The 19,196-nt window shown below is 44.0% G+C and overlaps 1 protein-coding gene across 4 annotated transcripts in view; it reads left to right on the top strand.

Moving 5' to 3' along the window:
• The window catches only part of TJP2 (tight junction protein 2), a 250,962-nt gene that overhangs the window by 228,272 nt on the left and 3,494 nt on the right, over positions 1 to 19,196 (top strand). For all 4 annotated transcript variants that reach the window (XM_029612832.1, XM_029612820.1, XM_029612840.1 and 1 more), the window contains exons 19-21: positions 4,855 to 5,067; positions 17,232 to 17,342; positions 18,755 to 19,081. In XM_029612832.1, coding sequence (XP_029468692.1) covers positions 4,855 to 5,067; positions 17,232 to 17,342; positions 18,755 to 19,081 — 651 coding nt within the window. The remainder of the gene's footprint in view (positions 1 to 4,854; positions 5,068 to 17,231; positions 17,343 to 18,754; positions 19,082 to 19,196) is intronic.

Below are 19,196 nucleotides of genomic sequence, written 5' to 3'. Positions count from 1 at the left end.
TCCGCTGTCTATGATGACTCCTAGGTCTTTTACTTGTTGTGAAAAGGTATCCAGGCTTTGGCTAGTATTAAGAGTTGTGGGTGGGACATAGTTTTCCCATAGATAAGGCCATTGCAGAAAGATTAAACAATTCCTTTGCTTCAGTGTTTACTGAAGAAGATAATGGAGAGATACCCATTCTGGAGAAGGTTTTTATGAGTGATAGTTCAGATCAATTGAACCTGGAAGATATGGTAGGCCTGATTATCAAACTGAAGAGTAGTAAATCACCTGGACCTGATGGTATACACCCCAAGGTTCTGAAAGAACTAAATAATGAAATTCCAGACCAATTAGTAAAAATTTGTAACCTGCCGTTAAAATCATCTGATGTACCTGAAGATTGGAAGATAGCCAATGTAACCCCTATATTTAAAAAAAGGGTCCAGGGGTGATCTGGGAAACTAGACCGGTGAGCCTGAATTTAGTTGTGGGAAAAATCGTGGAAACTGTTATAAAGAATAAAATCACAAAACATTTAGACAGACATGCCTTGATGGAACGCAGCCAGCATGGATTTACTCAAGGGAAGTCTTGCCTCACAAATGTCCAACACCTTTTTTCAAAGGCTGAATAAACATGTGGACAAAGGTGAACCAGTAGATATAGTGCATTTGGATTTTCAGAAGGCGTTTGACAAAGTCCTGCATGTTAGGCTTCTAAGAAAACTAAAAAGTCATGGGATAAGGAGGTGATGTCATTTTGTGGATTGGATGTTTGTTAAAAGACAGGATACAGAGTAGGATTAAATAGTCAGTTTTCACAGTGGAAAAAGGTAAACAATAGAGTGCCTCGGTGATCTGTACTTGGACCGGTGCTTTTTAATATATTTATAAATGATCTGGAAAGGGGTACAGCGAGTGAGGCGATTAAATTTGCGGATAACACACAATTATGCAGAATAGTTAAATCTCAAGCGGATTGTGATGGATTGCAGGAGGACCTTGCAAGATCGGAAGATTGGGCTTCCAAATGGCAGATGAAATTTAATTTGGACAATTGCAAAGTGATGCACATAGGGGAAAATAACCATTGCTGTAGTTACACAGTTAGGTTCTATCTTAGGAATTACCACTCAGGAAAGAGATCTAGGCATCATTGTGGATAATACATTGAAATCATTGGCCCAGTATGCTGTGGCGATCAAAAAAGCAAACAATGTTAGGAATTTTAAATAAGGGAATAGAAAGTAAAACAGAGGATGTTATAATGCCTCTGTATCGCTCCATGGTGAGACCGCACTTTGAATACTGTGTGCAGTTCTGGTCACCGCATCTCAAAAACGATATAGCTGCACTGAAGAAAGTGCAGAGAAGGGAGACTAAAATAAGGGCAGGGAATGGCTGCCCTATGAGGAAAGGCTATTCACTTTGGAGAAGAGATGACTTGGGGGGGGGGGGGGTATGATAGAAGTCTACAAAATCATGAAAAGACTTGACAAGTTAATGTAAATCGATTATTTATTCTCTCATAAGAACATAAGAAAATGCCATACTGGGTCAGACCAAGGGTCCATCAAGCCCAGCATCCTGTTTGCAACAGAGGCCAAACCAGGCCACAAGAACCTGGCAATTACCCAAACACTAAGAAGATCCCATGCTACTGATGCAATTAATAACAGTGGCTATTCTCTAATTAAACTCCCACCACTCCCTCTCACAGGGAGTCCCTCAAGGTTCCTCCCTTTCATCTACCCTCTTCAACATCTATCTCACCCCACTCTGCCAACTCTTAACAGACCTCTGCCTCAAATTTTATCTTTATGCTGATGACATGCAAATCGTCATTCCCATTCAGGTCTCTTTAACTAAGGTACTCGAATTCTGGGGGAACTGCCTCGCAACCATCAATACCTTACTTACAAACCTCCACCTGGCTCTAAATACATCCAAAATGGAACTACTCCTTATTTCCCAACATCTCCCTATCAAACCCTCCATCAACCCTGCCTACAACACCCTTCCATCACTGCACCATGCCAGAAACCTCGGGGTTCAGATCGACCAGCAATTGAACCTCAAGAAACTCATCAACACAATCCTCAAGGAGGGATTTTATAAACTCAATGTCATGAAAAAACTAAAACCCTTACTGCACCCCGGTGACTTCCGCACCGTCATCCAAGCCACACTCTTCTAAATTGGACTATTGTAATTCCCTCTTCCTTGGCCTACCCTACTCCTCCATAAAACCCCTCCAGATGCTGCAAAATGCAGCAGCCAGAACCATCTCCAATGCACGTAAATATGACCATATCACCCCTATCCTCAAGGACCTTCATTGACTCCCGGTATCATCCCGCATACTCTTCAAGGCCCTTACCATTACCCACAAAGCCATCTTCACACACAATTCAGACTGGCTTGATGATCCTCTCCGTCTCGCATGCTCTAATCGCCCTACTAGAACCTCCAACAAAGGGACCCTCCATGTGCATTCCCTAAAGAAGGCACATCTCTCATCCATGAGAGATCGGGCCTTTTCCATTGCCGGCCCTACGCACTGGAACACACTCCCATCCAACCTCAGGCTAGAATCATGCCCCCTGAAATTCAGATCCCAACTAAAGACTTGGTTATTCAAACAAGCTTACCCTCCGAACAATTAAGAGCTCCCCTGCCCAATCGCGCCCCATGCCCCACAGTCTTCACCCTATCCTTGTACATAGTTATGTGTTTAATTTAATCAATTTAATTTTCTAATTGTTTTAATTGCTTTATTTGCATTGCATTTGTTTTCCCATGTTGCCTTTGTGCCCGTTTTTGCTCCTTCCATACTTTCTATTGGTTCTATGTACCCCCTTCTCCCTCCCTGTTCAATGTATTTTCCATTCTTTTGTTCCACTGTAAACCGATATGATGTTTCGACTAATATCTGTATAAAAAAATTCTTAAATAAATAAACTTGATTAATAGCCGTTAATGGACTTCTCCTCCAAGAACTTCTCCAAACCTTTTTTGAACCCAGCTACACTAACTGCACTAACCACATCCTCTGGCAACAAATTCCAGAGCTTTATTGTGCGTTGAGTGAAAAAGAATTTTCTCCGATTAGTCTTAAATGTGCTACTTGCTAACTTCATGGAATGTCCCCTAGTCCTTCTATTATTCGAAAGTGTAAATAACCAATTCACATCTACTCGTTCAAGATCTCTCATGATCTTAAAAACCTCTATCATATCCCCCCTCAGCCATCTTTTCTCCAAGCTGAACAGCCCTAACCTCTTCAGCCTTTCCTCATAGGGAAGCTGTTCCATCCCCTTTATCATTTTGGTTGCCCTTCTCTGTACTTTCTCCATTGCAACGATATCTTTTTTGAGATGCGGCGACCAGAATTGTACACAGTGTTCAAGGTGCGGTCTCATCATGGAGCGATATAGAGGCATTATGACATTTTCCGTTTTATTAACCATAATAGGACTAGGGCCACTCCATGAAGTTAGCAAGTAGCTCATTTAAAACAAATCGAAGAAAATTATTTTTCACTCAGTGCATAGTTAAGCTCTAGAATTCATTGCCAGAGGATGTGGTTACAGCAGTTAGTGTAACCGGTATGATGTCCCCACTAATACTGGTATATAAAAGGCTCTAAATAAATAAATAAATAAATAAGATTTGGATAAGTTCCTAGAGGATAAATCTATAAACTGCTATGACAGTAATTAATAAGCAATAGTAGCTTGTGATCTATCTAATGTTTGGGTACTTGCGACTTGGATTGGCCACTGTTGGAAACAGGATACTGGCTTGATGGACACTTGGTCTGACCCAGTGTGGCATATCTTATGTTCACCTACTTTAGAATGACACTTGAACAGTGTCTTTGAGTATACACATGCAGTATTTTTCCTCTTGAACCAGGCATGTTTTTAATGTCAATTTGTGTTTGTGAGGGTGGGAGTTGAGATTGTGTCAACATTTTCAGGATGCTTGATGCAAGGTTTTTTGGAGGGGGAGATATGATTTTAAGATATCAGTTCGACACATTTTATTGCGACATGTTTTGAATGACTTCATTTTATATGTGGTATTTTTAGGTCTGTTCGATCAGTTAGACCAATTATTTAGGATATGTAGGTTTTCCTTGTGTTCTATCACCATTTTTACTAGTTTTGTCAGTTTTCTTTTGCCAGCCCAATTTTATGATGGCTTTTTCCTAAGGGATGGTTTTTCAGATATCTTAATAGTTATTTTGGGGTGCATCTCTAGTTCATAAATTAACTTCATTGGAGGAATGAAGCCAAAAAGGCAGGATACTTTATTTTTATGTCTGAGAAAGAAAGTACTACTGTGTAGCTGGACATCCCTTTGTTTTATTTATTTATTTGGGGGGGGAGGGGGGAATCTGTCACAATTTTAATGTTGCTGGCTCCTCAGCTTTTTTTTAACTTTGAAATCCTCAGTTTTAGGAAGTGAGACTGTTCTTCATTGTCCCTTCTTCAGCAGCTTCCAAGCATGCCTTAGGAAACCTGTGTGATGTCACTGATAATCTGAGATCAGTAGTGATGGGAATGCAACTTCATAGAAGGAATGATCACCCAGACACTTTACAGTTTGTGATTTAGCATTTCAGAAATTCCTTAAAATCCAGCAGGTGAATAGGGGGTAATCTTGCTACTTTGGGATGATTTTGGTGGTTCTCCTGGAAGAAGAGATTTCTGGTAGTAGGTGCTCTTTCTAAACAGTTGGTCCGTAACACTGTTGATTGCATCCCCTTTCATGCTGCTTCACCTTTTGGTTACTAATGAATGTATAGAAGTGTTTTTCCAGCTCACTTTAACTTACTCTTGTTTTCCCCCTACCTCTCCTTGTGCAGGCTGATGGAATAGAGGAAGAAGACGATCGCATGTCATACCTGACCGCGCTGGGTGCTGACTACTTGAGTTGTGACAGCCGCTTGATCAGTGACTTTGAGGACACAGATGGTGAAGGAGGTGCATACACGGACAATGAATTGGATGAGCCTGCTGATGAACCATTGCCTGTCTCTGCTATTAGCCGCTCGTCTGAGCCTGTGAGGTCTGAGGAGGTGAGGCTACTCTTTCCATTCAACACCAAATTATACGGGAGTTTTTCTTGGGGGGGGGGGGGGTGTTTTTTTTCTTTAAAGGAAGGGATTTTTTTTTTTAATGCAGCTATTCAACAAGTTAGTTATTGTACTCTACTCTTATCATTGATGACATGGCCCTTCAATAGGTATGAGTGGAAATCTTTTTTTCAGAAAAGTAAATGTAACCTGGTCTGTCTTTTATTAGTATTTTTTATTATTATTTGCATGTTTTTTGGTACTCTAACTTGTGTAAATTTAAAGCAGTGTGCCACACATTTTCTGACATGGCAGTGATTTTTAGTGCCTGGAAGTCAGTCTGTTCCAGCTACATTATAATGTATGCCAGTTGCTATTGTACTTATGTGTTATGTGTGTATGTATGTATTAGTTTTCAAAAAACAGATTGAAAAGACAGTCTCTAACATCTAGGCAGGGAGATAGGCAATGTTGGTCCTGGAGTACCATAACCCGGTCTGGTTTTCAGGATATCCACAATGAATATGTATGAGGTATATTTACATGCACTGTCTCAATTGTACGCAAATATCTCATGCATATTCATTGTAGATATCCTGAAAATCTGACCTGGTTGTGGTACTCCAGGACCAGAGCTGCCTGCTCCTGATGTAGGCCAAACTAATACAAATTAATAAATGAAAATACTTAAACCCAGCCATTGTTTAACCTAGTGCAGAACCAAAAAAAAAAAAATCTAATTAGGTAGCCAAGACAAGAGGTCAGATTTAATTTAATCAGAGATTTAGGGTGTCATGTAATCTGTGGAAGGACAGAAGAAAAATGTTTGCATCGCAACTTCAAATTGATTTTAAACCAAATCACTGTTACTTTCCAGAAGACCAGCAATATTGGATTCTATCAAAGATCTATTTTCTAGCATGTAGACAGATGGATTCAGGACCCAGTGGGTTATGCTCCCCTGCCAGCAGATGCAGAACGGAACAAGTTGATGTACAGTATATATACTCCTGCAGTGACCCCCAGTATTCTCTGTCTCCAGCAGATGCTGGATGTGCATCTCCCTATGGGGATTGCTTCGTGTTTTTTCAAAGGAGAAATTCTGATTTAAGGAAAAGAGCCCTGCTCTCCTGCGGTGATAGCAAAAGGTCCCTCCCCCAGTTGAGAATGGATCACGTGATTTCCGTGATCCCTCAGAAGTGTGCATTGGTCCAGTAGCTGGGTTTCCCAGCATGGGCTTAGCTGCTCATTCAGCTGAAAGGCAGCAGGTGCAGGAGGCCAAGCGCAGTGGTGACGGCAGATGCGCTCTCCCCCTGCAGCTGAACACAATATCTGTACTCAGCTGGTAAACGCTGAGCTCAGGTAAGGTTTAAAAAAAAAAGTTTTACCTTTTATGCAGAAACAGTTAGGTTTTAGGACATCCTCCAGTCTCTATGCTTGATGTGCCATACCGATGTTCATTCGTTCCCACTCCTGTTGGGGTTGGGGAACTGGGCAGCCTGGCGAGTTGAACGGCCCTGATGGGCTAGGCCCCGCAGTTAGGCTTTTTCCTTGCATGGCACATAGAAGGCCGTGACTGCGTGTTTTGCGCACTTCTGTGCATGCTCTGCTGCCCTCTACAGGCTATTGGTGTCCTCAGTGTATCAGTTCTGTTCATGTGTTTTGCGCTCGTTTTCGGGTGCACCTTTTACGGGCACAACTTTTGGACTTTCTACACTTCGGATCTTGGCACACAAGTTGTGCATGCTGCAACACTTCAGTTTTTGTGTGCATAAATATTGAGCGCGAGCCATTCAGATGCACATTTACTGTCACGATGGCGCCGCTAAACAAGGCTAAGAGTCTTCCTTTTGTGTTGCCTTTGATATTAGGGCTTCTCAGTCTGACCTGGCTTCTAACATGTGTCAGCGCTGCTCAGACGCTCAGGGAGAGTTGTCTTCCTCTGTTTTGCTAAGCCTGGCTCCTCCCATTCTGATGATAGGTTGATTCTGGCCTTGACTGGAGGGACGCCAGACTGGCTCCTCTGCAGGCTAGGGCATTTCTGTGGGACCAGCTCCAGTTCCTTCTGTGCATGGTTTAGATCCGGCTGCCTTTCCTTGGGTGGAATTTTTTCAAGGCTTACAAGCTTTTCTTCAGGCGCAGTCTTCTGCTTCATCCAATCCTGTCAGGTTGGACAGGATTGCCGGTGGCTCCTCCCTCTTCCAGTCCTAGGCTTCAGCACCGGAGCTCACCTCTGCTCCCTGCAGGTGTTCCCAACAGTAATCTGGATGATATTGATGAGTTGGATCCTGATTCCCTGAAGATGGGGAAATTGCTCCAGGACTGGAACTGTATCGAACCATGTTGCGGTTCTTTCATAGAGATGAACTGCCGGCACTCATTTCCCAGACTTTGAAACAGCTGTGTGTTCCTGATTCGAATGCCATGTCAGAGCCAAAGAAGAATCCCATTTTGGTTTCTTGTGTAAAGCCTCTTGTTTTTACCTTGTGATGGATGCCATTCAGGAATTGATTGGTCTTGAATGGGAAGGTCTAGAGGCACCTTTTAAAGGGGGTCAGACATTGGAAGGCCTGCACACCCTGGATCTGGCTGAGAGAGAATTTTCCCAAAGTGGATTCCCTGTGTCTTTTCTAAGCAGACAACTATCTCTGTGGAGGGAGGAACAGCCTTGAAGGATGTACATGATAGGAGGATTGAAGCTATCTTTAAGCAAGCCTTTGAGGCAGTGGCAATGACTTTACGGATTGCTTCCTGTTGCTCCCTAGTGGCATGATCTTGTCTGCTTCTCTCTTAGGAGGTGGTCTCTGGAGGGAATTCCAGAGTGGTTATGGAACCCACTGCTGGCTTTTTAGCAGATGAAGGCTGCAATTTGGTCCGTACCTTGGCCAGAGGAGTGGCTTCAGTGATAGAGGCCAGACATCAACTCTGGTTGCGAAATTGGTCAGCTGACACAGCCTCCAAAGCTAACCTTACAAAGATGCCCTTTGAAGACTCAATCTTGTTTGAGAACGAGTTGGAGAAACTTGACAGTAAATGGGGCAAATCTCCAGTTCCTCTGTTGCCGGAGGATAAGAAGCAATTGCAGCGCCCCTTTGGTATGAGGGTTCGTCTCCAGGGTACCAAGCGGTTTCGTCCTTACAGGGAGTCAACCTTTCAGAGGACTTGGCCTTTTGGTAGGTCTCAGTCCTTCTGTCCCAGACAGCTTAAGAGAGGAGCAGGCTCTGGTGGCGGATCTTCCCGAGCTTCCCAATGAAGGTTTGCCGACCCACCTTCAGGAACAAGAGATGAGGAATGCCTCTCTTTTATCAGAGGTGGGTTGAGATCACATCGGACAACTGGGTCTTGGAGTTAATGCAAGATGGATATGCACTGGAATTTTGCAGTATTCCTCAGGATGTATTCATGGTGTCTCCATGCCACTCCCTGCAGAAGACGCATGCAGTGGAGTTTGTTTTAAAGGCTCCTCAGGCTGAGGGCTGTGGTTCCGGTTCTCACGACTCAAAGCATGGGGCGATATTCCATTTATTTTGTTGTGCCCAAGAAGGAGGGTTCTTTTTGTCACATCCTGGATCTCAAAAGGGTCAACTGTTATTTGAAAGTGACTCACTTTCACATAGAAATTCCCCCGACTACATTGCTATTATCACAGAGCATAAGGTTTCTGACATCCCTGGATCTGTCCAAGGCCTACCTTCATATTCTCATCCATTTGGAACAATTTCTATGGTTTGTGGTGTTGGGGAGCCATTATATGTTTTGCGTGCTGCCCTTTTGTCCAGCTACTGCCCCCAGAATGTTTTCCAAGGTTGTGGTAGTAGTAGCGGCCTTGAGAAGAGAAGGGATCCTGGTGCACCTATACTTGGATGATTGACTGATTTGAGCCAAGTCTCAGGAAGAGAGCCACCTGGTGACTCACTAGGTGATTTCCTTGTTGCAGGAGCTCAGTTGAGTGGTGAACCTGGCCAAGAAAGGTCTTCAGCCATCCCAGTCGTTGGAGCATCTGGGAGTTCGGTTCGACACAGGGCAGGAATTTTCCTGCCAGAAGTTTGGATTCACAAATTGATGTCTCAGCTGCGTCAGTTGGTGAACACTATATGCCTGATGGTGTGGTCCTGTCTACAGATGCTTGGCTTGATGGTGGCAATCCTGGAAGTAATGCATATGCGTCCTCTTCAGCGCTCGCAGCTATCTCATTGGAACGCTCACTCTCAGGACTGTTTGGTTCGGTTCCACTTGCTGCTGGAAATCAGCTCTTGCCTCCATTTGTGATTGCAGGAGGCTCATCTGACAAAGGGAGTTTCCTTGTCCTCCCCGATCTGGTTGGTGCTTATGACGGATGTGAGTGTCCAGGGTTGGGGGGCTCACTATCAGGAGCTGACGGCCCAAGGGCATTGGCATGCTGAAGAATCCCGCTGGAACATCAATCACCTGGAAGCCCGGGCGGTCAGGTTGGCATGTTTGCTGTTCAGCCACAGGCTGCAGGGTCAGGTGGTCGGACAACGCAATGGTGGCCTGCATCAGTCACCAGGGAGGAACCAAAAGCCAGGAAGTGTCACAGGAAATAGACCAAATTATGGAATTGGGTGGAAGGACATCTACAGATGATCTTGGCCTCTCACATTGCAGGATAAGACAGCATAAGAGCAGGCTTTCTCAGAAGGGTGAGTCTGGACCCAAGAGAATAGTTGTTGTCAGCCGAGGCATTTTGGTTGATTGTGGATTGCTGGGGCCTTCCATTCCTAGAATTGCTGGTAGCTGTGGAAAGATAAGTTTAGACAGCTAGATTTCAGGAAGACTTTGTACCGCGAATAGATAGCTATGGATCAGAACAGGTTCTAATGATTGAGTATGAATCAACAGATTGTATGTGATTTGAGTGCAGAGACTGTATCCATTTGTTCCCTGCATTCCTGAGACATTCTGGCAACAATGAACTGATAAAGAGCTGGGATGGCCCCAAGGAGCATCTGGTATCTCTGGGGACATCAATGACTAAGGCATTTGATATTTCTTATCACTTGGGAAGATCATACCAATGTGCTGATAAGTTAAACAGTTGATCTCCCATTTGGTAAAGACACCAAAGGCAGGTACTGAAATGCCTTTGAAATATCTAACTTGCAGAGGGATAATTAAGACATAGTATTTGCTTATTTTAGCTGGATGATCTGAACAGAAAAGAGGTGTCGTCTTCAGAATAAAGTCCTCCAGATTTCCTATGAACACTGGCTTATATGAGGAGGGCATATAAGGGAGGTGTTCTTCTTTTGTTCTTTATTATTCTTTGATTAATATTCTATCTTTATTTCTGTTTGTCTCCTATTTACCTGTAGTGATTTATGTAGAGCTTACTGTGATACTGTATTCAGTGTTGATATTACTTTGTTGAATTATTATCCATAGTTTACAACATTTAGTAAACTTAAGTTTTGCCTTACCAGCTTATGTGTAGAGTGTTCTATGACACAAAATATACCTCTGCACGACCACCGCGCACAGCGACTTCTCGCAATGCAAAGGTTCCTCGATTCTACAGTCGCAGGAGAGATCTAAGGTCTCTGGGCAAAGATGCTCTCATACAGGTCTGGCCGGAAGGCAGATTGTTTTATGCCTTTCCTCTGTGGCCATTGCTGGGCAGAATAATTCGCAAAATCGAAGGCCATAGGGGGCTAGTACTCCTGGTGGCACCAGACTGGCCCAGGCGTCCATGGTATGTGAATCTGCAAAGACACCTGGTGGATACCCCTCCCCCCCCTTCATCTTCTGCCACACGTGGATCTGTTACAGCAGGGACTGGTTCTTCATGAGGATCCAACTTGGTTCTCTCTTATGGCTTGGCCCTTGAGAGGGCTTGCCTGTTGAAGAATGGGTATTCCTCTGTGGTGATTGCCACCTTACTCCACACTCAGAAGTTCTCCACTTCCTTAGCCTATATATGGGTTTGGAGAGATTTTGAGGCCTGGTGTGAGGAACGTAGTATTCTTCCTCTTTCAGTTAAGGTCCGATCATTGTGTGTTTTTTGCAGGATGGGTTGAATAAAGTTTGGCCCTTAATTCCCGAAGGTGCAGGTTGCACCTCTTTCCTGTTTCAAGGGCCCAGTGAATGGTGATTCCTTGTTGTTCAATCCTGATGTAGTCCTTTTTTTGAGGGGAGTGAAGCATCTTCGGCCTCCCTTGTGGTTACCGGTTCCCTTGTGGGGTCTTAACTTGGTGCTGAATTTTTTATGGGCCGTACATTCTGACCACTTTGTAGCCTTTCCTTGTGGTTGTTAACATTGAAGACAGTGTTCCTGGTGGCTATATGTTCTGTGCGTTGAATCTTCAGGGGCTGTGTATTGTTCTATCTTTTTTGCCCAAAGTGGTGTCTGACTTGAATCAGTTCATCTCCTTGCCATCCCTGGATAAGGTCAGGGATGTGGAGGAGTATCGCCACTGGGATGTCAGGACACTTATCGTGTGGTATCTGGAAGTTTCTGAACTTTTCTGGAAGACTGATCGCCTGTTTGTCCTTTTATGGCGGAAGTAAGCAGGGCGCTCCAGCTTTAGATTAAGGAGGTGGTCACGGCCACGTATGTGGATGCTGAGAAACCGTTGCTACTCTGGTTTGGGCTCATTCCACTAGGGCTCAGGCAGAGTCATGGGCAGAGATTCGATTGTTGTCTTCCATTGATATCTGCTGAGCTGCGACATGGTTCTCCTTACATACTTTTTCCCCGGTTTTATTGTCTGGAGATGCAGGCCTGGGAGGACGCAGTCTTTGCATATGCGGTGTTGACTGGACCGTGGGCAACATCCCACCCTGTTGGGTAGGAGCTTTGGTACATCCCACTGGTCCTGAGTCCATCTGTTTACAAGCTAGGAAATGGAGAAATTACCTGATAATTTCATTTTCCTTAGTGTAGACAGACTCGGCTTCCCGCCCTCGGCTGCTGCATGAGTGTGTCAACAGTCCGCCTGAGGGGCTCTGGACCCCAAGGGATTGCTGGTAATTGTTCATCCAGTCCCTAGATTGGGGTACCTAAATTCTTACACGAGTTCAGTGTTTTCCAGTTATTGTTGCCTGTGTTTAATCAAGTTTTTTTTGCTAGTCTGTCCACAGTTGCTTTTGAAGAGAATACTGGCAGGCTGGTGTCACTGCAGGGTTATATATACTGTGACATCAGCTTGCTCAATCTCCATCTGCTGGCAGGGGAGCATAACCCATTGGTCCTGAGTCCATCTGTCTACACTAAGGGAAACGAAATTATCAGGTAAGTAATTTCTCCATTTTTCTTTGTTTTTTGTTCATGTTTTTTTCTGAACAAAAGAAGCTAATTGGTCAGTCTGGGGGGGGGGGGGGCTCTTTAAACTTCAATATGCATTTGGCGTGAAGATATAGCACTTGTCCTTTTAAAGTGAAAAATCATTTTCTATCTATTTTAAATAACTCAGGAAATATAATGGGTATCAATGAATGTGAAACCCAGTTAAATTACATTGTTTGTGGGGGGAAAAATGTAATCCACTTTACTCGGCTCCAGGATGAATGAAACCAGTAGAGTGGATCTTTTCAGCAGAAAGACTTATTGGTGTTTCAAATTCCTGAGTTAAATTCACAGATAGTCCAGCCATTTGAGAAGTTTTCCATTGGGCTGTTGGTGTAGCAGACAGATAGTAAACCTCTCCCTAGGGAAGCATTCCTTACTCGGAAACTTTTGAAAACTGACAAATAAGTCTTAAAGTTCAGTTCTTGACACATTCTCATGTTGAGAAAATTAATCACCCTCAGGTTTTTAAGCTGGAAGAATGATTGCCAGTTTTCTCCTCAATAACACATCATCTTTAATTAAAATTGAATTCATTATCTGTAAAATCTCAGCTTGCTTTTTCAAATCTAGAATTTTCTTCTCAACTTCTTGAAGCTTATGCATGCTACAATGAAAGTTCAGACTTGGCTCCGTTGTTCCCAGATACATAGATGCTAATTGTACATAGCACCTGTTTAATGCTCATTATTGCTCTCTCCCTCTCCCCCCCCCCCCCCATTTAAACTAGCTGTAAGGTGATCTTTTTGGGATAGTCTGAAACAAACAAGCCTGAACACACTAAATGACTGCCGTCTTTCTCGATTGCTGAGAAATCAGCTGTTGAGGTCTCGCTCCTCCAGGCTCTGCTGGTGTGCTGGTTGAATGCATTGTTGCTGGCAGTAAAGTATTTGTCCTGTGTCAGTACATTGCTCAAAAAAAAAAAAAAAGAACCACATCCACCACCAAGAGTGTTGGCCAAGGAAGAGAGGCTAGGCCTGGATGACACCCATAGATCAGACTGCATCACCACCATTGCCAAAGCCCCATCTGTCCTGGAGTTTTGCACTCCGGTCCACTGGTCTGTGTGAGGTACAGACCTGTAGGTTCTATCGGGGCATGTAGTATTTAGTAAACTCTGAGAGGGTAATGCACAAAATTTCTGTTTATATTTAATCATCTTTCCTTGTGTTGAAAGCTGGGGTGGGGGGAAAAGTTGCTCTTGCGAAGTATGTAACTTCTTTAGGAATTACTGTTACCAGACCTCATTCATGGTTGTCCTCTTATTGGGTTGCTACTGTAACATAATATTTTTTGTTTCCTAACTTGCTTCTTACCATGAATTTCATATTGGGGTATTTGTTTATTAGACCAGAGCCAGAGGAATACTGTTGAATCATTACCCATGAAAACCTTCTCTGATACGGGTATCTCCCCAACATCCTCTTCAGTAAACACTGAAGCAAAAAAATAATGTATTTTTTCTGCGATGGCCTTATCTTCTCTAATTGCCCCTTTAACCCATCGGTTATCTAACGGACAACTGACTCCCTCACAGGCTTTCTGCTTCGGATATATTTTTTAAAGTTTTTACTGCAAGTTTTTGCCTCTACGGCCAACTTCTTTTCAAATTCTCTCTTAGCCTGTCTTTAGTTAACTCCCTGCACAGCATTTGTGGTTAGTCTAGACTAATTGTTGAGTAAACACGGCTGTTGCTTAGTTAATTGTTCAAAGGATTCCAGTGTTTAAGCCTGGTGTGCACAATTAAACGCAGCTGTGGCTCAATTAATGAAACCCAGCTGCATCGCTCACCTGCTGAGGTCCTGGAACTCACAAGACATCTCGGTTCATTGACTTAGCTGAACCAGGGCCATTTCTTTAAATGGTTGACTGAGAAAAGAGGCTTAGGGGAGTGGGTAACTTGCTGGGGGGGAGTCTAGATTTTGGGGTGCATTTGTGGGTTTGGGGGTGTTAGTGATTTGGAGGCATTAAGGGATAGGTTAGAAGGCTCAGTGGAATGTCTGAGTTGAAGAGCTTTAGTGGTGCATATTAGTGGGTGGAGGACTTAGAGGGGTGCATCAGTGAGTTGGGAAGCTCAGTGGGTGAGTAGGCTGAGTTTTAGGGCTTGGTGAGTTGGGTAATTGGGCTGAATATGGGGTGTCAAGCTATAAGGGGGCACATTAGTGGACAGAGAGGCTAGAGTGGGGGAGTTGTGAGCCCTTCTGTTCAGGGGAGCCCAGGCTAGGGTTTATTGGACCAGATAACCTCTTAAATTTTTTAAGAGGATCTGTGAATCTGACGAAGTGGACACTGTCCTTGAAAGCTCATGCCTCAATTAATTATTTAGTCTATAAGATGCCACCTGCCTTGTGTCATTTTTGCTCACCAGACTAACATGGCTATTTCTCTGAATATCTTACATTTTTTGTATTTATTATAAGTGTGAGTTAAACTTAATTTCTGCTTTAATTACTGAAATAAAAATTGTAGCAAAGTAAAATGTTAACATTTTAGCTTACTTTTTACTTTACTACCATTTTACTGCAATTTTTAGTGCTGATTTAAGAAGAAGTTCTTGGTGCATAAGAAGTAGACTCTTTTTTTTTTTTTTTTTTAGTGCAGTAGTAAAAACAAAATATGCACTAAAAACTTAGTGCAGATTTTTGCCACACTTATTACGTTGGCACCAGAGAGAGGTAAAACTGTTTAAGGTTAATGCTACTTTTAGAGTTAAAACTACTTTATGCCCGAATTGCTTTTGGACTTGGCACTATGGTAAACTGATCTGTGAGCTGCTGGTCTCGCTGATTTATGGACATTGTATTTTGCAAATGCTGTGTCGGTGGTTGGAACCTTAGAGCCTTTCCTAAAGCCAGGAAAGGTTTTTAACTACTGCAGTGTATTAAGAGAGACTGAGGACAGGAACCCACAAAGTAAAAGTCTTAAATTTAGCTTGAGTCCCAGCCCTGAAATAAGGGCTTAACTAACTGTATTGTAAGGCTTAGCTACCATTCAGGTCAATACAGTAAAGTTCAGCCGCGGTTACCCTGTTTCTAACCCGCCTTTTACTCACAATTTGGCCGCGTTAGTCCAACCCGTGATTCACTATCCCCTTTAACCCATTCTTACCGCCTCTTTAAATCAACGAGTAGCCCCTTCCGCCCGCGGCATGTATATGAGATGTAAACGATCAGATTAGCTATTCCCCCCCCCCCATTCAGTAATTCGCGCCCCGACTATTGCCTGTTTAACCTGCTAATTTACCGCCTACCCCTACCCCTGCATTAGAGGCAGGGGTAAGGATAGACGGCAAACTTTCCCCCAAAAGAAAACCTAAAATCCCCTCCTCCCGAAGCGACTGGACATGTAAAATATTGAAAACCTAAAATCCCCTCCTCCCGAAGCGACTGGCATGTACCAACTTACTTTTTGTTGCTTTTTCAGCCCTTTCAGCCTTCTCTGCCGTCCTCTGGAGGGGGCAGCCGGCGGCTTCCAGTGGCCCCCGCACGCCCGTAGTGCACGGGCGCTCAAGCCAATGAAAGCACATGGACGGGCGTGCGTGACGTACGCCATGACATCATGCATGCGCGTTCGTGTGCTTTCATTGGCTTGAGCGCCCGTCAGTTTGGGCACTCTAGCCAGCCAAGCGCATGACATCACGGCGTACGCTTCGCTGGCTCTAGTCATTGGCTTGAGCGTCCAAATTGGGCGCTCAAGCCAATGAAAGCACATGAACGTGCGTGACGTCACGGCGTACATCACGCACGCCCGTCCATGTGTTTTCATTGGCTTGAGCGCCCGTGCACTACGGGCATGTGGGGGCCGCTGGAAGCCGCTCTCGCTGCCGGCTGCCCCCTCCGGAGGACGGCAGAGAAGGCTGAAAGGGCTGAAAAAGCAACAAAAAGTAAGTTGGTACATGTCGAGTCGCTTCGGGAGGAGGGGATTTTAGGCTTTCTTGGGTTAAAGTTGGGATCCACTTCCTCGTGCCTGTCATTTCAAATGTCATTTGAAATGACAGGTACCAGCACACCCAGGATACTGTATAGGCGCTGTATAAAGCGCCTATACAGTAAAATGGGTTGCGCGGGCCTAACGCTTCACGGACTCTTCTTGAACGCGGCTTGCATTTGCAAGCTATTTAAATACGGTATCAAGCGGTAGGTGAGCCGGACTGTGCGTGCGGCAAACGCGGGTGCGCCCGGCACTAACGCAGCTCTTCCTACCACTCCTTACTGTATCGGCCCGCATGGTAGGAGTGGAGGATTCTTGCCCCCATTTGGTTAAAGCAGGTCATATTCCTACTGTAATAACACCTATTTATTTTAAACCTTTGAATGGAGCATGCAGTTTTTTGTCTATTCCCCAGTAGAGATGTGCAAAGCCCGAACCAAGGTTCGGGCTTCGTTTTTGGCCCGCCGCAGGAAATTTCGTATTTCCCGCGGTTTGGGCCTTTGAAATTTGTGGGACCTGAATTTAGCGCACGCTAACCCGAAAACTGCATTTTCCTGAAATTTCAGGAAAATTTGGTTCCATTTTCGGGTTCCCCGAACCAGGGCGAATTAGGCAATTTCGTTGGAATTGCCTAATTCGTCCTAAACGATTGTACATCCCTATTCCCCAGCACTCAGCCAGCCTGCCACAGGTTCTGATTACTAGCAAAGATAAAACCACCTTCAAGCTTGTGCAGTTGAAAAATGTAAGCGAGTACCAGCAACAGTTGCAGGGCAACAATAAGAAACAAATTTGAGGCCGGTTCAGGTCTTCAGCTGGTTCTCCAGATCTTAATTGGCATAAAAATGTGTCAAAAATAGTTTCATTATTCTGTATTAGCTGGAAGTCTAAAGACATATTTTTCTTGCACATTAATTCTCTTTCTATTTTATAGTCTTTTTCAAAGCCTAGTACAGAACCAAGAATTCAGATGAGAAGGGCAGGTAGCCGAGAAGTACTTCGAGATCCCAGTCCTCCTCCATCTTTCAAGCCAGAACCTCCTAAGGTCAGTGGCAATGATAAAACTGTCATCGGCATCTTTCAGAGGGACTAGGTATTATGCTGCATGGGAAACTGTGCATGACTTGCATTTCAAGCCTTTTTTTTTTTTTTTTTGCAGTAGTTCAGAACACACTGATTTGTGAACAATACAATTAGAGGCCTGTAGAATAGACCTATGAGGCTAGATTGAAAAATTCACAAAAGATGTTATCAAACTTCAGATACATAAATTTGTGATTATAGTTCTCTACTGAGGAAAGGGATAAAAGTAATGGTTTTAAATTACAGCAGGGAAGGCAGATTTTAGACACTAGGAAGACATTTTGGGGGGTGAAATAGACCACTAGAATGTCACCTAGGGAGGTGATGGAATATCTTATCTCATCAAAGGTTTTTAAGATCAGCTGGTTTGAGATGATACAGATATAGTGGATCTTGTTTGGATCCAGTGGTGATTTGAACACCCAGGGGTCATATAGGGGTCGCTTCCAGTTCTGAAAACCTTGTTCTAAAAATGCTGCAGAGTGGAGAGGAGCTGGAGGGCAGGCAGCTCTAATCCCTGATCTCAGATCCGGAGAGCCTGTGCAGCCAAGGACAAGGAGTGAATCAGTAACATTGCAGCCCCCAAAACAGAAGAGGGTCACCTCACTGTCCTGGCCTCTGAAACAAACAATCCTGCTGTAAACAGGAAGTGTGCACTGCAGTAGTAGGAGTGGCAGTTGCAGGGACAGGGGACTGAGCACAGCTCTTGCACTATTGCTTCACTGCTGCTGCCTCATCACCGCTACCCCCACTAGAGAGGGTGATGAGGGAGGAAAAAGCAAAGGAAGGAAGTGGAGGCAGAGAAGGTGAGATATCAAAGGGGCACTGACAGAGCCAGCTCTCCATTTCCATAATGAAATAGCACAGCTGGGGTGATAGCTTGTAAATTTGTAAATCCTCTTTTTTTTTTTTTTTTTTTTAGCTTTTGCTGGGGGTGTGGAGGGGGCTTTAGGCAGTAGGGGACTAGTTGTAGCATATCAAGAACACCTCGTAATTGATGTCATGGCTGGCTATGAATAGGGATGCAGGAAGCTTAGTCAGTTGCCAAATGTATTCTTGGTAGAAAAAGGTTTCTAATCCAATAGATTAGATGAAATCTCAAGGTCCCTTTTAGCTTTTTTTTTTTTTCCTGTGATTTTTATTTTCCATAAAGTTATCAGACTGATCCTAAAGCATATGAAATTTGCTGTCAAGTTGTAGTATTGTATTATGTCAGTGTAGTATGCGCGGCATACATTGGAGTGCTTAGTTTGACTAGGAAACGTGTGCAAAGATTTAAAAACCTAATGTCTTGACATTTTATGCTTTGAGTAAATATATAGATAAGTGCTACCACACACACAATACTGTGTTCATGTGTTACAATGGTTTCAGGTTAAAGCACAAAGTAAAGAAGATCCCTACGATTCTCCCAGAAGTTACGAGTCTAAACCAAGCAGCTCTAGTATCGTTAGCAGTGAAGCTTCAGGAGATTCCGGAAAAGTTGCACCTCCTCCTGTTGCTGCAAAACCTGTCTTTGGCCGTCCTATTCTGAAGCCACCTCAGCCCGCAAATCCACCCCCGGAGGAAGACGAGGAGAAGGTGCAGGGTGACGGAAAGGCACCAAAATCTGTTTTGGGAAAAGTAAAAATATTTGAAAAAATGGACCACCAGGCAAGAGTTCAGAGAATCCAGGAGCTGCATGAGGCGCAGAATGCCAGGGTAATATTCTGTGTGTCATGATGGCAGGGAGAATGCAGGTAGACGGTGCAGTTCGGTCTTCGCTTGAATTCGTTGTCATGCATTTGGAGCTAGTTTCAAGCCAGTTTTTAAACAC

The sequence above is a fragment of the Rhinatrema bivittatum genome, chromosome 1, assembly GCF_901001135.1.
Source record: "Rhinatrema bivittatum chromosome 1, aRhiBiv1.1, whole genome shotgun sequence".
NCBI classification, from domain to species: domain Eukaryota; kingdom Metazoa; phylum Chordata; class Amphibia; order Gymnophiona; family Rhinatrematidae; genus Rhinatrema; species Rhinatrema bivittatum.
This window is presented reverse-complemented; position numbering and strand designations above follow the sequence as displayed.